Raw genomic sequence first — 21,318 nt, 5'->3', positions numbered from 1 at the left:
ATTCGTTTTAAAATGGATCATCGAACTAAGCCTTCGGAAACATCACCTAGGACCTAGGACTTAGGACTCATGAGGGGATTTAAAACATTTTTCGACCCTCAGGACACATTACATCATGACTTTTACAATTTACATCTTAAGGGAGAAAACCCCTTTAACATAGACCCTCACAAATCACCCAGTTCTGCGACACAACTATAATCTAGCAGATCAACACACTAGGATTCTCCTAAAATTCCAATGACAAAGTCCATCCCGGCTTTGGGGTCAGGTTTGAAGGAAAACTCTGCCGATCCGTGGATCGGTGAGACGAAAAACCTTCCGGGACGTAGATTATCATCAGAAAGTTAGGTCCACCTAGGCAAATTACATACATGACTCATGTCTGCTAAGATTATTTACAATTAATACATGCAGACTGGGTTTACAATCAAAAAGATCAAGCTGCTGATGATGGCAGGATGGCACGGACATGCTGATCAGGTGCTGCCCCTTTTTGCCAAGAAAAGGGGGATGTACTGCATGGGTAGTTGACCAGTAGAGGTCAACAGGTGGCACTGGTCATAGATATCTGACCTTGCATTGTGCACCTAGTTCCTTGGGTTGATGGTTAGCAAGTAAGCCTAATGGTACCTAGAGACGCTGAAATCATTAGTCCATCTTAGTCCCACCAGGATAGATTTCCCTAGTCAGGAATCTAGTCTGTGGCATTGTAAGTGCCTAAACTCTTCATGGTTCATAGGTTTTGAAATCTTCCATGTACTTGTATATGTATGTATGAGTACCTCCCCAGTTAAGATAGAGTGTTGAAGAATTTAATTAGGTTCGGTCTTCATAACTGTATTTGAGTCATAATGAAATGTATTTATCAAAGAAAGAAAAAGAATTTTTTTTATTATTATTATTACGTGTTAAAGCATAAGTTTCATGCTTGGGTCATCATGTTTTAGGTCAAAGTCCCCATTGAGGAATTTTAGGTTTTGTCTCGAGCCATTAGAGTCATTGTCCATTTAAAGAGACCCTTCTTGGGCTTTTGAATCATTTAAAAAGAATTATTATTGAGTAAAATAAGTCATTTGTCACCTCCACACCAAGTCGGCCCTTACCTAATCAAGTCGGCCTACATGAGGGTAATTTGAACTCCAGAAAAGGGTATATATACAAGCAGTTCAATTCATTTGGAAGACACTCTCACACAAGTTCGATATCCAAGAAGAGGAAGCAGAAAAATTGTGAAGTTGCAGAAGGAGGAGATTTGATAGAAAAGGAAAATCGATTTTTTTTGGGTTGTCACTCTCTCACACGTGTGGATTTACTAGGCTATTTACTGGATCAAAATTATGCTGCTGGGAAGGTCAAAATTCTGGATTCTGTTGGGTCAAAGTTTTCTTCTAGGTTGAAGTTCAGTTGCTGGTGAAGTTGAACATTAAAGTTCTAGGTCGAAGTCACTGGAAGGTTATCATCTGCAAAAGAAAGGAAGGGTTGACTTGGTGATTGGAGGAAGTCTGTGTCTAGGTCAAAAAGTCTTGGATCATCTCGTGAAACTATTAAAGGAAGAGTTATTGACTAGGTTTTCCCCTAGATAAGGGTTTTGCCCTAGTTGTCCGCCTACATCTAGTGTCTATGAAGGAAGAGTTATTGACTAGGTTTTCCCCTAGATAAGGGTTTTGCCCTAGTTGTCCGCCTACATCTAGTGTCTATGATCTTCATGTTATTGTTTTGGTAATTGCTTGGTGAACTAAAGTAAAAGAAAAACATAAGAAAGTTAAAAAGAACATAAGAATATCACAAGTAATAATCACCATAAATAAAATATTTTTAAAATATTTCTACCATTTTTATTTTCTAAAATAATGCTCATATATTATATGCTTGTTAACTTCTTGGAGTCAAGTTATTTTTTGATGAGTATCTCCCTCTGACTTTAGTCTCCTAGAAATTCACTTTTCCTTTATTAACTTTCGATTACGAACCACCCCCTTAGCTTTAACTAGGAGAAAGCTTAAAGGGTGAGAGTTGGGAATAGGTAATAGCCCCATCTCTTAGTTTTTCCACCAAGCCACACCATGTGGGGTTAAGGGTTTTTTCTCACTAACTTAGGTGTGTGTGCAAGGTGGCAACAACATGTCCTAAGCAATCCTTAGAGATCCACCCTTGAGGGAGGACATATGTTTGATCTCCAATGTGTGTTGATAGTATTATTAATATCTAATTCAGATATTTTTAATTTTCTACGAGATAAGTTAGCAATGATTTATAATTAGATGCTTCCTTGTAATTACATTTTGACTACCAATGAGAATATATTATTGAGAAATCTAGGGCATAGGAAATAGGTGATTTCTCTTTGATGATAACTACTTGTGAATACTTTTTACTTCTTTAGATTAGGTTCTTCTTTGCCTTATATTATTATAGTGTTCTTCTTCATCAAACAATTACCAAACCATAAACAATAATGAGACAAGAGACACAAGATGTAGGCGATCGGCCAGAGCCAAAACCTCTCCAACTTGAGAGGAAAACCCAAATGAATTCTTCTTCTTATAGGATCTTCAAGTGACAAATTCCAAGACCAAGACCCTTGACCTAACCAACCACTCCAAGACCAAGTCACTAGGCTTCTTTGAGAAAGTTCTTCTCCCTTGAGTCAACGATTGTCAAACTGCTTGCTTCATCTATGATCTTAATTATCCTTCAGATTTTGGCCTATGACCTCAGACCTACAACTCTCAGCCTCTTCAGAAACCCTAATTGCAGCAAGTGGGAAGAATCACCACCAATTTTTGTACCCTTGTTCCTTTCACTTGGATGGAGACTTCTTCTACTTCAATTCGGCTTGTATTCTTCACTTGTTCTCTTCCTTAATTCAACCTCCTAAGATCACTGTGACAATCTCAACTTCTTCTGCAACAGATAATACCACTCCTCCTCGCACGTGATAGAGATATTAGCCCTAAAACAAACCCAAAACAATTCGCCTTCTTGTTCTTCCTTCTACGCTTGGAGGGAGGCTCTTCTTATATGATTCTCACACTTCCTCTTTGAATTTGGATGCTTGATTGAATGGTCCTTCAAGTGATGTCGATTCCTTCTATATATAGTGGTCCATCCATGAAAAATAGGCCGAATTGACCTTGTAACTAGGCCAACATGCTATTCTAGAATCATTCTCATCCCTTTTTGAAAGTCGACTTGAAGGAGTGCTCGTGACAAGATCTTGGAGGATTAATGACTCAAACAAATTCTCTTTTACAATGTGTAACATGCCTAAATGGGTCTTCAATACATGACATTGACTCACTAGACGTTATGACTTGATAACCAAACCTAATAGCTCACAATGGGAGCTTCATCTACAAAATAAATTCCGTGATCATGAAACCCATGACTCAAGCATGACAAAATCAATTTATTTTTCTTCTTTATATCAATTACATAAAATCATGATTACACGTCATTATGAAGACCGAACCTAGTTACATATTTCAACATATATTGTACACCATTCACATATTTATCTCACATATGCATTAACCATATACTATTATAGATAAAAATGTTCATAAATATTTTTAAAATCATACAAAATTTATGTATTGTTTAATGTTGTCGTCCCGTCTTCATCACCCTGTCCTTGAAAAACTTTGTGGGTATCCTTCTCCTGTGCACTCCATCCCAATATGCACCCATCAATCTTAGTGTAATATAGGTAATATAGGCCACACAAACAAAACATTCAATAGATATTTACATATTCTCATGACATGTCACTATATGGCTTATAGATTACATATTCTCATGACATGTCACTATGTGGCTTATAGATTACATATTCTCATGATATGTCACTATATGGCTTATGGGATGACCCTGAAATCGTTAATCGATTTCGGAAGGATACTGACTCCTCCTGCTCCTTTTCCGCGAGCGAGATCGTCGTCTTTTCGCGTTTCTCAAATATAGGGGAAGGAAAATGGAGGGAGGGGGCGCAGGAAATGAATATAGATCTAGAGCTCTGCGGCCATTTGCGATAAGGATACAAAAAATCAAGCTGCAAATAAAAGTTTTTATAAAAAGTTAAGATAAAACTGGTATTAAAAAGACAAAACGCACAATCAGTTAGGTATTTAATGATCAAGGAGCCACCAAAAGCAGAAATTTTAGAACCAACATTCACACAAACGTGTTACCCACTGAAAGGAGAGCATAAGGACCTTAAATCCTGATCTTTGAATGGCAATAGCTACAGCTTCAAACTTTGGATAGTTCTTCAACTTGGAAACTACATAAGACCTTCCAACCTGCATCCAATATCAAGGATTAGAAACTCTCTTCCATCAGATTCAATTAATCAGCATGATTATTTATCGTTCTTTAAGAAAATAGAAAGATGTTTAGTCCCTTGACAACATATAACATGGATTTCAAAGTGCAGGATGTCATCAAGAACTCATATTAATGGCCCCCAATTCGTAAAACACTGAACTTTCAAGAATTATTTTATCAGGAAATAAAACAAATGCTCTGGTGACACAGAGTTTCAAGAATGAACACAACCCTTGCTTTTAATAGGATTTACTTGACAAACACTTCTAATAGGATATGCTGCTAGGTTCCCCATTAGACTTGTTTGGCATAGTGTAACAGTACAAGCACCATGGCACCAGGTATTTCTGAGGAATTTTTACCATATTAGCACAGGGTCTACCTATTCAGATGCTCCCCGTGGCACCCGACATGGATCAAAATTACATTTAGCTTATATATGCCGAAAGTACAAGTTCTTCTCATTTCCAAGACAAATGATAAAATGAAAAATGCACTGCTACAATATCTGATGTGTTGATTTTGCAAACCTCTACAAGTTAAACGCTTTCCAAGCCTACTAAATGACACTTATAACCATTCATTCTATATGGTTAAGCCTGGTCCTTAGCATTTGCTAGCAACCATCAAGCATGATACATGAAAAAAAAATAGTCAAACATAAATTACATTACTTATATACAGTCAGACAACAATATTTAATCATTGTCCAATATTTCATACACAATCAGCATTATCTGTTGAAGTTGTAACTAGGTTCAGTCTTCATAATGTCATTGATACATTTATTATATTTATATATTTGTCAAAGCATGTTCTTCATGCTTAGAGCCAAAAGAATTTGTTATGAGTCAAAAGAAAAATTTAGAAGGGCTTGTTCTTCATGTCCCTTGTAGAAGAAATAAATATTAAGTTTGCCAAGTACCATTCATCTCTCCAAGATGCCAAGTCTGCCCTCAAGTCGGCTAAGCTACATGAGGCACCCATTCGTTAATAGAGAAGACTACATATAGCCTATTAGCATACCTCAATTGGAGCATACATCATACCATCCAAGTCATCTATTTCCTGAAGTATATAAGTAAGTAAGAAGGCCGAAATTCATTAGGACAACGAGAGATTTATATACCATCGCTCAAGCAAGAAGAAGAGATTAAAAGAACAGTTCGAGTCTCTGTAATATCTTCCAGTGGAATCTGAGATTTTCTGAGTGATATGTTTCTGTGGACAAGAAAAATTTCTGAGGCATACTCTTCTGTGGACAAGCGAAAGTTCTGAGGCATACTTTTCAGTGGACAATTGAATTTTTTGAGGCACTGTATTTTTGGACTATACGAGCTACAGGAAGACCATCACCTCTATATAATGCAAGCTACAAGAAGACTATCATCTTTGTATTGGTTGACTTATCCTGTGTTGGAAAATCAGAACGGCAGAAAGATTTTATTTATGTTGATAATCACTTGTGTTATTCTTATGTTCTTATTAACTTTCTTGAGTTCTTCTCTTATCTTAGTTCATCAAACAATTACCAATAACAATAACACGAAGATCAAAGACACCAGATGCAGGCAGACAGCCAAGGAAAAACCCCTATCGAGGGAAAAACCCAGTCAACAACTCTTCCTTAATAATTTCACGAGATGATCCAAGACTCCTTGACCTAGACACGGACTTCCTCCAATCACCAAGTCAGCCCTTCCTTTCTCCTACAGATGATAACCTTACAGCAACAATTTCGACCTAGCACTTCAATCTTGCAGCAGCAGACTTTTAACCCAGCAGAAAATCTCGACCCAATAGCAGCAGCAAAAACTTCGACCTCTCCAGCAGAACTTTGACCAAGCAACAGAGCTTCGACCCAGTAGCAAAACTTCAACCTGCAGTGGATCTTCGACCCAGCAGCACTTCAATCTTCCAGTAAATCCACACGAGTAAGAGAGAGACAACCCAAAAAACTTTGACTTTACTTCTCCATCAAATCTTCTCCTTCTTCTGCAACTTCGCACTTTTTCTGCTTCTTTTTCTTGGATATCGAAATTGAGTGAGTGTCGTCCAAATGAATCAAACTGCTTGTATATATACCCTTTTCTGGAGGTCGAATTACCCTCATGTAGGCCAACTTGATGAGGTAAGGGCCAACTTGGTGTGGAGGTGACAAATGACTTATTGTAATGTCCCTTCCTAAATATTTTGCTAAGAAAATCACAATTTTGTCATTTTTGTCAATTTTGGGCCTAAGGCAGTTTTGGAGGAAAGCATTTAGGACAAGGGGGTTGAAATTATTCTCCTAGTGGAATGTGGGGGCTGCTTCTCCATGAAAAACGCACTCCCTTAATTAAGAAATTTGTATGGCTAAGGAAGGAGTTCGAATTGCCTAGTGAAGGGGCCCACAAGAAGGAAGGGAGCAGCAATTATAAATAGGAGGAAGGCAGCATCATTTGGGGCTTTTGATCATTTGACAAATTTTATTGTTGCTCAAGTTGTTCAGCTGAGTCAGAAAGTGTTGTTGAGCACCAGAGTTTCCCAAGGAGGAAACTCACCCTTTCTTCGATGGACTACGAGTGCCACCCTAGGAAGTCATCACCATTGTCTTGTGGAGGCAGGGAGAGGCATAGCACAGGTGCCACGAATTTTCTGAGCTCAGCTGGGACGCAGAACTAGAAGCTATGCAGTCCGTTGGAGAGTTGGTGCCGGGAATTAGAAGCCACACAATTTTTTGGACAGTCCTTGTCAAATTTGTTAGACGAGAGGAGAGAATTACAGGAGCAAAGGAGCCCACTTCATCAGTACGAATTTCTCTTGCAGGGCCTACGCAGCACTATCCCAGGCCTGTGCAGTATTTGAGTGGAGTTGTTGTGGGTGGCCTTGGTTGGAGGGATTTGGAGCTAGTTTGTTTTGTGGGAGTTAGAAGTGTTCCTAGAGGAGATTTTCCACTATTTTGGAGGGTTGTAAAGATAGAAATTCTTGCCAGTCAAAATTTACTCACAGTGGAGAAGTGCTAGGAATTTGGGGTCACATTTGGAGCGTCAAAATTAGAGAAAACCCTTTATGCGTTTTTCTGGGTTTTTGGTGGGGAGCTCAAATTTAATTTGGCAAAATTTTCTAGGCAGATTTTGAAGGCCAAACAGTGGGTCCAAGTTAGACAACAGTGCAGAATTTCTAGGGCCAGCACAATACCTTTCAGGAGGGGTCGAATTCCTTGTTTCCGGGCAATATTTCATCACTTGGGATTGTCTAGCTTGCTTTGGCAAGCCCAAGTGCACTTGTTCTTACATTGTACCCTCTCAAAGAATTAATAAAATGGCTGGTTTTGGAGCATTTCTGGCGTAATTCTTATGGATGTCTAATGTCTGTTTGAATTTTTCTACATGCTCTTGTATTTGCTTGAATTTGCTTAATATCACTGTAAGAATTTCCATTAGGAATATTATAGTGGTATCAGAGCATGTTCCTACCCAGTTGTGGGCTTGAGAGCAGGTGATGATAGGGTCATTTACTGGAGCAGTGTATCAGCATAGAGGCAAAGGTAGAGGTAGAGGCAAGGGACGAGGTAGAGAGGGAGAACGGAACCCCTTTTCTTATACAGAGGTGGAAAACTTCAGGGGCCACATGGACAATCAGGACGACAACGAGCAGCCCAGACAAGGGGGTCAAAACTAGATTTTAGAGGAGTTGTTAAGAGCCAACCAGAAGATGTTGAGGCAAGGGCAACTCATGATGGACATGATGCAACAGGTGATAGGGTTGCAGGTGAATGGGAGACCAGAGGGAGAGCACCATGGTGATGGAGGTTCCAGAGCTGGAGGAGGTAGTCATCCCTATCAGCCCCCACACATCCCTCTACTTGGTTAGGGAGGCCACCCCATCATGCCTCATTTTGTGGGTCAGCCAGAGCCTGAGAGGGAACCAGACCCAGTTGCAGATTTGGTACATTCAATTGCATCCAGTATTGATGAGTATGAGGGGTTGGCTATCAGGATTAAGAGGGTGGTCCTTTGGGGAGTACATACACCTAAAGGAGAGACGTACCACTGGGGCCGGGACACATTATAGAGGGGGACAATCTAACCAAGAGGTACAAAAGATAGCAAGGAAGGTCACACTCCCCAACTTTGATGGGTCGGCCAAGAGTTCAGCCAGGGCATCGGTGCAGAAGTTAGACACATACTTTCACCTGAATCCCATGTGTGAGTCGGATGTAATCTGGTTTGCTACTCTACATTTGGAGGGTGATGCCCAAGAGTGGCAGTACCGTGGGCTGATTACATTGGGGCATATCCAGATCACTTCTTACACAAAGTTCACCTGGAGGATGATTGAGAGATTTGAGAGGAAGGACCCGAAGCTACACTTAAGGGAGTTGGCCCATCTAAGGCAGATTGGCAGTGCAAAGGCCTACATTTCAAAGTTTCAAAGACTGGTCGTGACGGTGACCGACATTTCGGAGGCTCTATTGATCATATTGTTTGTGGAGGGGCTTGTTGAGCCACTATATGGTTGGGTGAGGGCCTACAAGCCCAAATCACCGATGGAGGCTATCTCCAAGACCCGGGATATGATTGACGTAGTGCCCAAGACCAATGCCTTCATCCCCACTAGACCCACTGCTCTGTAGGGGAACTAAGATACTAGACCACCTCAGAGGGATGGAGGGCATATCCAGTTGGACGAGGGACCAAGAGGGACCTCAGAAGGAGGAAGTTATGCTTCACGTGCCAGGAGCCTTGGGCACAAGTGCACCAAGGGCAAGGCTCATTATATTGAGGTGTATTCAGACAGTGAGTCGGAGGAGGAGTTTGATCTGGGTGTAGAACAGGGAGATGAGGGGGGACCGTCATCAAGGGGAGCACTACCACCACCAAGGGGAGGATCGTTTGCTCCAGCAGGGGGAGTTCTTGCTTCACTTCGGGGAGTCACGAAGTACTTAACACTTCGGATCAAGGGGACTGTGTAGGGGCAGCGAGTGTCAATCCTTGTAGACAGTGGGGCCACCCACAAATTTATCGATGCCTAGATGGTGGAGAGGAGGGGCATTCACACAGAGACATTTGAGGGGTTCTCAGTGTTGGTGTCAGGAGACAGGGCCATGCAGTGCACGAAGTATGTTCCCATCTTGACAGTGACGATGGGGAACTACTCCGTCATTGATCACTTCTTTGTAGTTGACATTACAGACACCAACGTGGTGATGGGTGTCCAATGGCTATACTTGTTGGGGAGGGTCACTATCGATTAGCAAAAGCTTGAGATGGAGTTTACAGGCCTAACTGGGAAGCCGGTAGTGTTGAGAGGGATGCACTCTTATCCACCCCAGATAGTTTCTGCTCACAGGATGGAGGCAGATCTACGACATGGAGACATAGAGTGGGCAGTGGAGCTTATGATCTCAGAGATAGGGGCTCTAACACGACTTGTGCATCCAGACATGCTAGCCTTCTTGGAGAGCACCAAAAGGTTTTTGGGGAGATCCCACCAGGCAGATCGCCAAACCGTGGGTTCGAGCACATTATTGAGTTGGAGGAGGGGGTGCATGCGGTCATCATTACTCCGTATAGGCACCCCAAAGCCTATCGGGATGAGATCGAATGGGCCATACAAGAGCTGCTGAGATTAGGACACATCAAGCCTAGTTCGAGTCCCTTCGCTTCTTCCGTGGTGCTGGTGAAGAAGAAGGATGGGGCACGCCACATGTGCATTGACTACAGGGCCCTCAATAAGAAGACCTTGAAAAACAAATACCCTATCTCGCGCATTGATGAGATGATGGATGAGCTTAGACGAGCGAGATACTTCTCTAAGATAAATTTATGCTCGAGGTATCACCAAATCCGGGTGAGGGAGCAGGACATCCCTAAGGCTGCCTTTCGTTGCTACTATGGACACTTTCAATTCTTGGTGATGCCCTTCGGGCTTACCAATGCTCCAGCTACATTCTAGTCTTGTATGAACCACATGTTTCGTGGGAAGTTGCAGCGCTTTGTCCTTGTCCTCTTTGACAACATACTCATCTATAGTCGGACTTGGGAGGAGCACCTTCAGCACTTGGAGGTAGTACTTCGCATACTAGAGGAGCAGCAGTTGTATGCAAAGATGTCCAAATGTGAGTTTGGACTGACAGAGATGTTGTACCTTGCGCATGTGATTGGGGAGGACGGAGTGAAGGTACACCAGGAGAAGATCAATGCCACCTTGGATTGGCCAACACCCAAGAATGTGACCGCGTTGAGAGGGTTCCTGGGCATTTGCACTTACTACAAGAGGTTCGTGAGGGGATTCTCACAGCTTGCAGCACCCCTCACCGATTTGACAAAAATGGGGGCTTTTGAGTGGACGCAGGTGGCACAGGAGGCCTTTGAGTGCCTCAAGAAGGTCATAAGCAATTGTCATGTTTTGGCATTGTCGGATTTCACATGGAAATTTGTACTGGATTTTGATGCTTCTAGTGAGGGAGTTGGCGCCGTGTTGACACAGGGAGGCCATCCTATTGCATTCGAGAGCGAAAAACTACTACCTCACGAGCAGTGTACTTTGTCTACGACAAAGAGATGTTGGTTGTGAAGCATGCGCTTGCCAAGTTCAGGCGATATCTCGTGGGCAACCGGTTCAAGGTGAACACTCACCAAAACAGTCTTCGATTTTTCTTAGAGCAGCAGTCATTACAGGAGAGGCAGTAGAAGCGGGTGAGTAAGCTCCAGGCTTATGATTTTGAGATCAAGTACGTTAAGGGCAAGCACAACATAGTAGCAGATGCACTTTTCCAAAGGCCTACAGTACTATCTTTGATGGACATTACTCACAATTGGAAGGCTCAACTTTTGGTTGAGTATTCCAAGGACACATAGGCTTGTGAGATATTGGATGGCACACACAGGGATGACAGGTTCAGGGTGATGGATGAAGTGATTTACTACAAGGACAGGATATACTTGGTGCCAGGATCTGAGCTCAAGGGGAAGATTATGCAGGCAGCTCATGATTCCCCTCTAGCAAGACACCCTGACTTCCTCAAGACATATCGTGCCATCAGGGAGAGGTTCTCATGGCGGGGACTCAAGGGAGATGTATTGAGACACATTCAGGAGTGTGTAGTCTGTCAGAGGAATAAGGTGGAGTTGTCAAATCCCGCAAGTTTACTACAGTCGCTCCCCATCCTGGAGAGGAAGTAGGAGAGTGTGTCCATGGACTTCATCACGGGGCTGTGAAAATGCAAGTGCAAGATGATGATGTGAGCTCTGAAGATGATGCTTGTATATGATGATAGTAAGCCCTCTTCTCTAAAGTCATCTGATCTCATTGTATTTATAATGTTCAAGACAAAGTTTCATCTCTGATTGAAGCTTCAAATCCATGGCATCCGAGTTACAATTGTATTGTATGGTAATCCGAGCTATAGAAGAGGACTAAAGTTCTGAAAGTGATCCAAACTGTGTAAGATCGAAAGTTTGTTACAGTGGTATTGTTGCATCGAGAAAAGCCACAAGTCCATAAAGTATCATCACTTTGACTAGAAGTTCGATCACCAATGAAAGAATTTGAGTTCTATCTGGGCCCCATGATGATGATTTGGTTCCGAGCTTATATGAAGGGCATTGAATTCTTCTTGACCTAGAGGAAGATGGAACTAGTTTGTACCATATTTTCTCTATGTCAAAATCTGAATCACTTTTATGGTGTCATCCTAGTTCTCTCTCTATTATATCCGAATTAACTTCATCACTGCATCATTGTGACAAGGAAAGCCCAATACTCTGTGAAGGAAGTCTCATGTTTTATATTATCATTATGTTGTTTGCATCAACATTCTAAGCTGACTAGGTCAATTTACAGACGAGCGAAAGCTATAAATCCAAAGATTGTTGCTTGAAATATAAGGTATGTTGAAGGTACCTCACAATAAATATTGTCAAGAAGAGGAGGTTTTGATCAAAGTCTTATACAAGACTATTATAAGTCTAAAGACCTGTTGAAATTTTGAAATCAAAGTATGCAGGCACTAACATGAATTTCTACAACAATGAACGGCTCAATATCTCAATATTAAGAACCCTTAAGAGACAGTCAAGTTGCAAATCTGTTGATCAAGGCCTGGAATTTTTTTTTAAAGGGCTTTGCTAAATCTAAGATGTCTCGTCAGGCCTGAAAAACCAAAGGGCTAAGATCTTACATGAATATTTGTGTATATGCTTAAGACCTATATGATATTACAAGAGGAAATATTGTTGTTACAATGACATAGTGATAAAATAGTTTCTTGATCTAAAGATCATTGCAAGCATATGGCTTTGGACATTGGAAATATATGCAAAATTGTTGAGACATAGTAAGAGGTTGAATCTCCTCTTCAAATCCTAAAGGTTGATCAAATTATGAGCAGAATGCATCTTTTGATATCATGTTGAAAGATTGAGACTTAATAAGATTGCAAAATCTAGGATTAGGAAGAATGGATTTCTTGACCAGGTTCTTGGAATATTTTGGGTTAGTAAAACCCTAGTAAGGTTTTGAACAAGAATTCCCTAGGGTTTATGGACAAAACCCTAGGTCTGATCACTCATAATGTTCATATTGAAATCGAGAATGATGAAGTTGGAAAAGAATGCAAGGATGAGTGGGATTGTAAACCCTAGACTAAGAAAATTATTAGGGTTTTAAGTTAAAACCCTAGCTAAACATTGTTAACCCTATCTAGATTCTAAACAAAAAGGGTTGCAAACAGAAGCCTAGGGCTTATGAATTGATTACTTCTGCTTGAAAGAAGAAACCCTAGCTCCTAGATGAAATGACATATTGATGCTAAGGTTGATATGCAGGTTGAATGGAAGAAGGCTAAGATTAAGAGGAAGCTAACAAGTTCTCAAAAGATAAGTATCTTGTATCTTTCTTTAAATCATTACTATTGTTGATATTTTTCATGTCCTGTGTATCTTGTTTGGTTGTATTTGTTCTTCCATGGCCTCCTAGAGACGATTGCAAGTACATAGTGAAGATTGTCAAGGTTGTAGCAAGTTGATGGAAGAACAAAGTGACAAGAAGACTCATGATTGGATGAACTGTGGATTGTGAACTGTGGACTTGGATGAAGTGACAAGAAGATCACCCTGATTGAAGCATGTTTTTGATCTATGTGACTTCCAAGATGAAGATGGCTAGAAGCTTTGAAGAATGATGTTGTTTTGAATATGTTGAAGATGAGCCTGTAATTTTTCTACTACGGACTGATGATATGTTTCTAACAAGGGTTGAGGACTTATGTGTCCAGTCTAAGAGGGAGTTGTTTTCGTAAAAGCATGAACCTGGTGAATATTTGTTGCGATTTGGTCTAATGAATTGCGTGTCCATGGAGATCTCTGTGATGAAAAAAATTGAAGAAGCCGCAAGACTCTGTTGTTGACCTGGTTGATACATTGATTGGCTCATTAAACTATTTGTTGCATATTTTGATGTTTGCTTCTATGAGAAGCCACGGCTGAAGTTGAATAAATAACTAGTTGTGCAGCCTATTGTTGTCTATTGGATTTGACCACGGTATATTTTTTTGTTGTTGAGCAGGTTGTTCATGTTTGCTTCTGTGAAAAGCTTGGAATCGTTGAGATTGATAGCATCATAAATCTTCCTTGTGCTGAAGCTGAGAAAAAATAGATTATGGTCGGAATGATTGTCACACCCTTAGCTCAGTTGACCGAGAGGCCAATGAGTTTAGTTGGGGTGCTTGGATATGAGGCATGAAGTAATCCCTTAGGTCAACTGACTAAGAGCCCAATGAGTTTGGTCAGGGACACTGATTTTGTGATCTCTCCCTTAGGCAGTTGTTGAGAGACCTATGGATTGGTTGGGGAGATTGATCTTGAGTTCCCTTCCTTGGGTCATTGACTGAGAGGCCAATGAGTTTGGTCGGGAAGGATGAGTCCTTTCCCTTGGTTCGTGGACTAAGAGACTATATAGTTGGGGATTGAGATAGGGATTCCTCCCTTGGGTTGTGGACCAAGAGACCTTGTTTATGGTCGGGAGATGGACCTTGTATAACCATTACATATGGTAGGAAAGTTTGGGCTCATGAACGATATTGATTGATGGGATATGTTTGATGCAATGTATTTTTCCTTACAATCATACATGTACATTCGATCTCTCGCTTGGGCAGTTGTTGAGAGACCTATGGATTGGTTGGGGAGATTGATCTTAAGAAAGAATGAAAAATACCTCTCTGCCTCGGAGGGAGTGTTGGAAATTGAGTAGCCACGGCCAGTATAATAATAATAATAATAATTTTGAAAGTATGCCACCACAAGGGTGAAATCTCTCCCCCCCACTATCAAGTCGACCTAGCCCTTGGAGGCACCCTTTCAACCCCTTTTGAAGACTATATATATGAGAGATCTCCCTCTCATTTGGACATCAAATCATCTCAAGTTTGATCTATGTTGCAACGAAATTAGAAAGAAGAAAAGGTCAAAAAACAGAAGGATGAAGGAAGTGGCTTGGCACTTGTGGGAGGTCTCTCTTGTCCTGGTTAGTTGTTATTTTTGATGTTTTGTTTCTGGAACAATTGAAAAAAATTGACTCTCACTCATAAGGAAATACTTTTGGGTTTTACCCTTGTGGGATTTCCCTGGCTGTTAATTTTAGGGCTAGATTGTTCTTTGTTATAGATATGTCACTGTTCTTAGTTGTATATAACTTTGTCTCAATTGAATCGCACAAAATAGAGGAGAGTGATGCCACTGTAGAATTATATGCACCACAGATTACAAGAGAGCGATGCTACTAAATACAAAAGAGCAATGCTACACAGAGTATAGAGAAGTGCAAGATTCATGCCACAAAGAATACAATGCAAGCTTGTAGAATGCAAGCCATAGAGGTCATCTACAAGAATCGAGCCACAGAGAACGACTCATAGAGAAATAATGAACCATAAAATTTGAGCCACGGGAATCGTGTCATAGATATACATAACGAGCCATAGATATGAGGCCCCAAGGAGAATATGTGAATCACTGTAATGTTATTCCCAGAGTTAACAATACAAACCACGGAGCCATACTGTAAATCGATTGAGCCGATGTAAATAGATTTGAACTAACTGAGATGTGATGTCAATCAGAGATGTAGAGATAGAAATGTGATGTCACAAAGGTTCGATGCCAATCAAATATCTGATGCATAGAGATGTGTTGTCACAAAGATGCGCTGTCTTTGTAACAAGGAATGTGATACTATTGAATCCGAGCAATGCCATTGATGTGAATATGATGCCTTAGTTATAATATTTTTTGTGCTTCTATTCAATTGCAATGCCTCTATATATTTGTGATGCCCCACAAATCTCATGCCATATGAATCAAACCACAAATCAATGCCATGAGAAGTTGCCATAAGAAAATAGGGAGTCATTGTAATGTTATGATCCATATAGAGAGCGCGAGCCACAGGTAAAGCAAGCCTCATAGATAAATCGAACCATTGAAAATAAATGCAAACCCCAAACAAAGAAGCCAAGCCATAGATATTTGCATGCCATACGAACCACGAAGCATATGAGCTACGAAAGCATACTACTTACATTGATCAAATGACAGATTTTTATAGTAGTATTCCCATTCGAAAAGCTGCCTCTTGGAGGCAAGCTGACCTAAACCTGAGCCATCAATTTGTGAAGTCGACTTGGGTCCTACGGAAATTCAAATTTGCTTATATTTTAATATTTAAATATATTTCCAAACGCTACTTGCCCAAGTGCCAAATTTATCAATAGTAATTATTTTGTACAATTTATAATTCTTTGGGGCAACAGGGCTTCCTTTGGGGTGTCTGGGTTTCCCTTTGGGGAAATTCATCTCGAAGCTGCCCAAATTTCAACACTAGCCTCAGCCCTAATTTTCTTTGTCTCTTGTCTCATTGTCTCATTGTTATTTTCTACTGCTCTACTGTGAATAATGGTTGAAATTTTTGTATGTATCACTGCTTGACGATATTGAATATTGATGCTAATAAATCATTGGAAGTAGTTATCGTTAAAGAAAATTGTTCTTGTTTGTTTCTACTAGAAATATCAACATGTGCTTTATCACCAGATCTGTGGGGTCTTGATGTTGGATCCGCATTTCAGATCTGGATATGTATACAGATTACCACATATCCATGTAGGACCCACCGCGTAAATGGATCCTTCAAACCCGGATATGGATCCAATGCTTTTGAATCCCAAGCAAATAACATTAGACTTTTAAGATTTTTTAATTATTTTTTCAAGGATATTTTCCATTTGTTTGAAACCCTAAAAAGGCAGTCTTCTATTTAGAATTTTAGTTAGATTACTTATTATTAATTTGTGGGCTATATAGCTGTATAAGTTATTAATTACCTATAACCTGTAGGCTATATAGCACAAGATAATGCTAGCAGGAAAGGTCTAAGACAACAAAATTTTCAATTTTCAATTTTTGATAATGCTAGCAAGAATTTTATGGAAAAGCTTTGAGGCAATATTTAGATAATGGTATATGATACATACATAATTTCCAGTTTTCCTTCTATGAAAAGGATGGCTATGTCATTAATAATTTAATTATATCAATTGCATCCAACTCTAGATGAAGACTTCTCTTAAAAGAAGTATGACTATTAAAGATGCAAACCTATAAATGCTCAAAACAAAAAATTTAAAAATGCCCTCACATTAGACGAGAATTTAATACAGACCTAGAGCTTAAAAGACCTAGAGCTTTGAGCAGTAACACTTAGGACACCAGACTTTTAAGCTTGTCATAATACCTTTCTTTAGAACAGTGACTGACTTAGATAGATGTGAGGTCAAAGTAGACTTTTTGTTGGTACATTTCCAGAGCTTTCCTTTGGTTGCTTGTTTACAAAAACTGGCTCAACTCCTCAAGAGATTTGGATTGTAAAGATAACTTCAGCCTTATCATTGTAACATTTTTTCTTCAAAATCTTCATCGTGGTAAGATTCCAGGAGGCACTTTGCATCATCATAAGATTCTTTGGTTCCCTAGGGCTCTAGGTCTTCAAACAAGATTTGAATTGCACTGAGATAAATGACTTGACAAAGCATCTTCGTCTACTTCGGATTTTCGAGGTTTATTTTTTGAGAAAATTTGGTCTAGTGAAATTTCTGAGGTATTTCGAACTCTTGGACTCTTAGGTATCCTCGTTTAGTCTCCATGTATAGCCATTATTCTAGAGCGTTCTTTATTTCTATAAGGGGTCTTGGTTACAATTTCAAAATTTGGTCTTGGCTTGATCAGGTTCAATAGATTCAATACTCTAGTATTTTGAAGAGAGACACAGTCATGTCATTGTCCCTCAGAGGCTCGGATTTATCATTTTGCTTTGATCATAGTGAAAATTTTGGATGTCAAAGAAAAATTTGGATGCCTCAAGGATTTGCAAAACTCAAGAATCACAGAGATGTCATTTTGGATGCCATATAGAGGTAATGCAACTCGGATCTGAACTTCTTTTAGATTGCAATCGGCTCGACTTGGTTACCTTTGATTCGAATCTCAGAAGATTTCAGATATCACACAACACAACTTTTGTTTGCTTCTTATACCACATGAAACTCAAATTTGGACTTGGTTAGTGATATTGTATCTTCATTATATAAACTTTGGATGCTTGTTGCCTTTTTATAGAGGTTCACTTCCAATACTATTACAAAAATTTGGGCTTGTCCTTTTATGCCATAGTGGTCTGAAAACATGTCGCAAGAACATTCAACATACCCTTCTTCTACACAGATACATACAAAACTTTAATGGCCTTGAACATTGATAAGAGAACTTGGTGTTGATTTGGGGTAGCATCAAATGTGCTCTAGCCATGAAAATTGGTGGAGAGGCTAAAGCACATGAGATCTCCAAGAGCGAGAAATGGTTTGGGGAAATTCTACCCGGTGAAGGAGATATTAAAATAATTATTATTTTTAATGGGCTCCTAAGTCTAAACTTAGGAAAATAAAAATATTAATGGGTATTAATATAAAACTAGGTTAGAAGGTTCTAAATGACATGGATCAAGCCAAATCTAATCTTATCCGTTGATTAGAGATGTAATCTCAATCGTTGAAGAATCAATAGAAAAAGTATAAGAGGAGGCTTGAAGGTCAGTTGGAGATACACCAGAGTGATCAGTCAATTTAATTTTCTAGAGTGGGGTTTGCTAAGAGAAATCGAACCAGTGATCAAAGTTGCAAGCAGGGGCAATGAATGCATAGCAGAGACGCAGAGATAGTGTCGGAAGACCAGCGCAGAGGCAGACGTAGAGCCAGCAGAGGCTAGCAGTGACTGCGCAGAGGGCCAGAGGGCCTGCGTAAGGGCCTGCGTAAGTGATGCAGAGGTTGTAGAAGTGACGCAGAGGACCAGAGAGGCTGCACAGAGCCTCAGAGGGGTGACGCAGTGGGTTGCGAGCTGACGCAGAGGCCAGGAGGGCTGACGCTAAGCCCCAGAGAGGTGTTGGAGAGAGTTTCGTGGAGCAGACTTTCAGAATATCTGCTTCCGAAGAGATTTATTACTGCTAGATAGATTTCTCTGTCGGGTGAGCCAGTTTGGCACCTAGTTGTACTCAAAAAAATTTGCTTAATAATAAAACCCTCAGAACTGCTGCACCGGTTTTCCCATGTTGGGTTTTTCCGGGGACGATTTTCCAACAATAATGATGTCCCTTGTGTGTTTGTCTATTTCTTTCAGTTGCTGACTTGTAGATGGTTGAGACTGCATTCTGTTTATTTCAGTATTTATATGGTTAAATAACTTGTTCGGTAATTAAACAAGTAGGAGTAATAAACCAGATAGTGCAGGAAAATTTCTAACAGGTTAGACTAGAAATTTCAACATGGTATCAGAGCATTGCAGATCACAGGAGAGCTGAAGGCACCAGCCGAATCAGAGAATTTGTAGCAAAAACAGTTGTCCCGAGTGACAAAAGTTGTTCCTAATCAGAAAGCAGCAGAGAAGGGGGGACGCAGAGGTTCTGCGTCATCAGTTCGAGCCAAAGAAGGGGCCAGCGCAGAAGCAGTGAGAGGCAGAAGAGGTTCACGAAGAGCCACATCATCCTGCTCAGCCAAGTAGGAGTGACGCAGCTGGCTAGTGGAGCGATTCAGCCACTATCGGGATTGCGCAGAGCCTAGAGGCTCAGTGCTTCAGTTGATGGGGCATAAGAAGTTGTGGCAGATTGTGGAGTGTGAAGTTGGTGGGGTGTTGTTACTATTGAGGCAGAACAGTACCTACCAGGACAGAACCAAGGTAGAAGGGAGTCGCTTCCTAGGCGGATTTCTAGCCAAGAAATCCCGATCAATGTTGCAAGAGCAAAGGGGATCAGAGAGGTGTGATTCGACTATTGGTAGGAGGATTTCCAAGAGGGAAATCAAGACTCAAAGGGAGTCTAGCAGAGAATTTCCAAGAGGGAAGTAGAGACTCAGAGGGAGTCGAAGAGAGAACTTCCAAGAGGGAAGTAGAGACTCAGAGGAGTCGAAAAGAAGAGCAGAGATGGCCATGAACGGACTGAGGGATCAGGACAGGCTGGACGGGGCATCCAACTTTGTCATCTGGAACGCCAAGATCTTGTCTATTCTAGATAGACATCGCATCAAGGCCTTCACCTTGAGAACCATGGTTATCCCAGTCGACCCAGCTGATAACAAAAAGTATGAGGATGTGATGGCCAAGGCAAAGTGCATAATCCTTGATGAGGTCAAGGATCATGTACTTCAGCATATTGCCGAGAAGAATACGGCAAAGGAAATTGGGAAAAGTTGACGACATTGTATCAGGGCACTTCCGTGCAGGGAAGATGCTACTGGAGAATCAGTTGTGGTCGAATCAGATGCCGAAGGGGGAGTAGATAGATCACTTCCTCAACAGGTTGCAAAAGATTCGGGACCAACTAACTTCCATAGGGCCACGCCGAATCAGGAGTTGATGTGAGGACCGCCCTGAACGCAGTCTCTGAGGAGTGGGAGACATTCGTCTAAAGCATTTTGGGTAGATAGAATCTTCCAGATTGGGAAGAACTGTGGGCAACTCTTCGCCAAGAAGAGATCAAACAGCTAACCAAGGCAAGAAGTAGTGGCAAAGGAGACCGGGTCAAGAAAGAGGAGGAAGAGGATGCGGCTCTGGCATTTGCGGGGCAGCAAGGAAAGAGGAAGAAAAAGGACCTCTCCAAGATTAAGTGCTTCAACTGTGGGGAGTTGGGCCATTATGCAACCTAATGTCTGAGGAAGAAGAATAAGGGAGAAGCGTCTGACTCCAAGGCAATGCCAACTAAGGCAGAAAAGGAGAAAGAGGATAATGATGATTGTGCCATGAGTCCTCATGTACCTCTAGAGAAGAGGTGGGGAGACATCAAGTTGTAGTCAGGAGGACTACAAGAGATGGGGGGTCGAATCCTTGAGGTACCCAAACTCTTGGATAATATCCGGCTACGGGAGCCCCGAAGTGATAGTAGCAGGATGGCAGATGTCAGTAGAAGCGGATGCAGATGAAGCTGCATAGAGGGCTAGAGTGTAGTAGTCCCTGGCAGCGCAGAGAGGGTTGCAGCAGTGCGAGAGGCACAAAGAAGGTTGCAGCAGTGCAAGAAGGCACAGAGGTGTTTGCAGCAGTGCGAGAAGCACAAAGGTGTTGCAGCAGTGCAGAGGGGGCATAGGATAGCGACAAAGAGAGCTTCAACATCAGGACAGTTTCTAGCCTAACAAGGATGTCAGTAGTTGGGTAGATCAGTTACCATCATCTCAGTAACTGAGTTGCAGTGCAGCAGTAGCAGTGGTAGTGCTATGGGCAGCACGATGCAGCATGATGAGAGAGGGCTGCAGTGCAGATGCAGTGTTGGGAGGAAGGACCAGCAGCAACACGGATGCAAAGGGAGTTGTCGTACAAATGTAGTAGTGGCAGTGGTAGAGCCATGGGCAGCAGCACAGGATGCAACAGTGTAGGGGATGTTGGGCAGGAAGGCCAAACATCAGCACAAGTA

General features: G+C 41.2%; 1 protein-coding gene across 3 annotated transcripts in view; it reads right to left on the bottom strand.

The window, feature by feature from the left end:
* LOC149190779 (uncharacterized) overlaps positions 1–21,318 on the bottom strand; it is a 325,562-nt gene that overhangs the window by 171,361 nt on the left and 132,883 nt on the right. For all 3 annotated transcript variants that reach the window (XM_089413441.1, XM_089413442.1, XM_089413440.1), the window contains one exon: positions 4,218–4,304. In XM_089413441.1, coding sequence (XP_089269567.1) covers positions 4,218–4,304 — 87 coding nt within the window. The remainder of the gene's footprint in view (positions 1–4,217; positions 4,305–21,318) is intronic.

This window comes from Pinus tabuliformis, chromosome 3_1 (assembly GCF_031772625.1).
Source record: "Pinus tabuliformis cultivar Carrire ecotype Pingquan chromosome 3_1, CPIR1, whole genome shotgun sequence".
NCBI lineage: Eukaryota > Viridiplantae > Streptophyta > Pinopsida > Pinales > Pinaceae > Pinus > Pinus tabuliformis.
The sequence above is the reverse complement of the archived record's forward strand: the minus strand, read 5'-3'. Positions and strand labels throughout refer to the sequence as shown.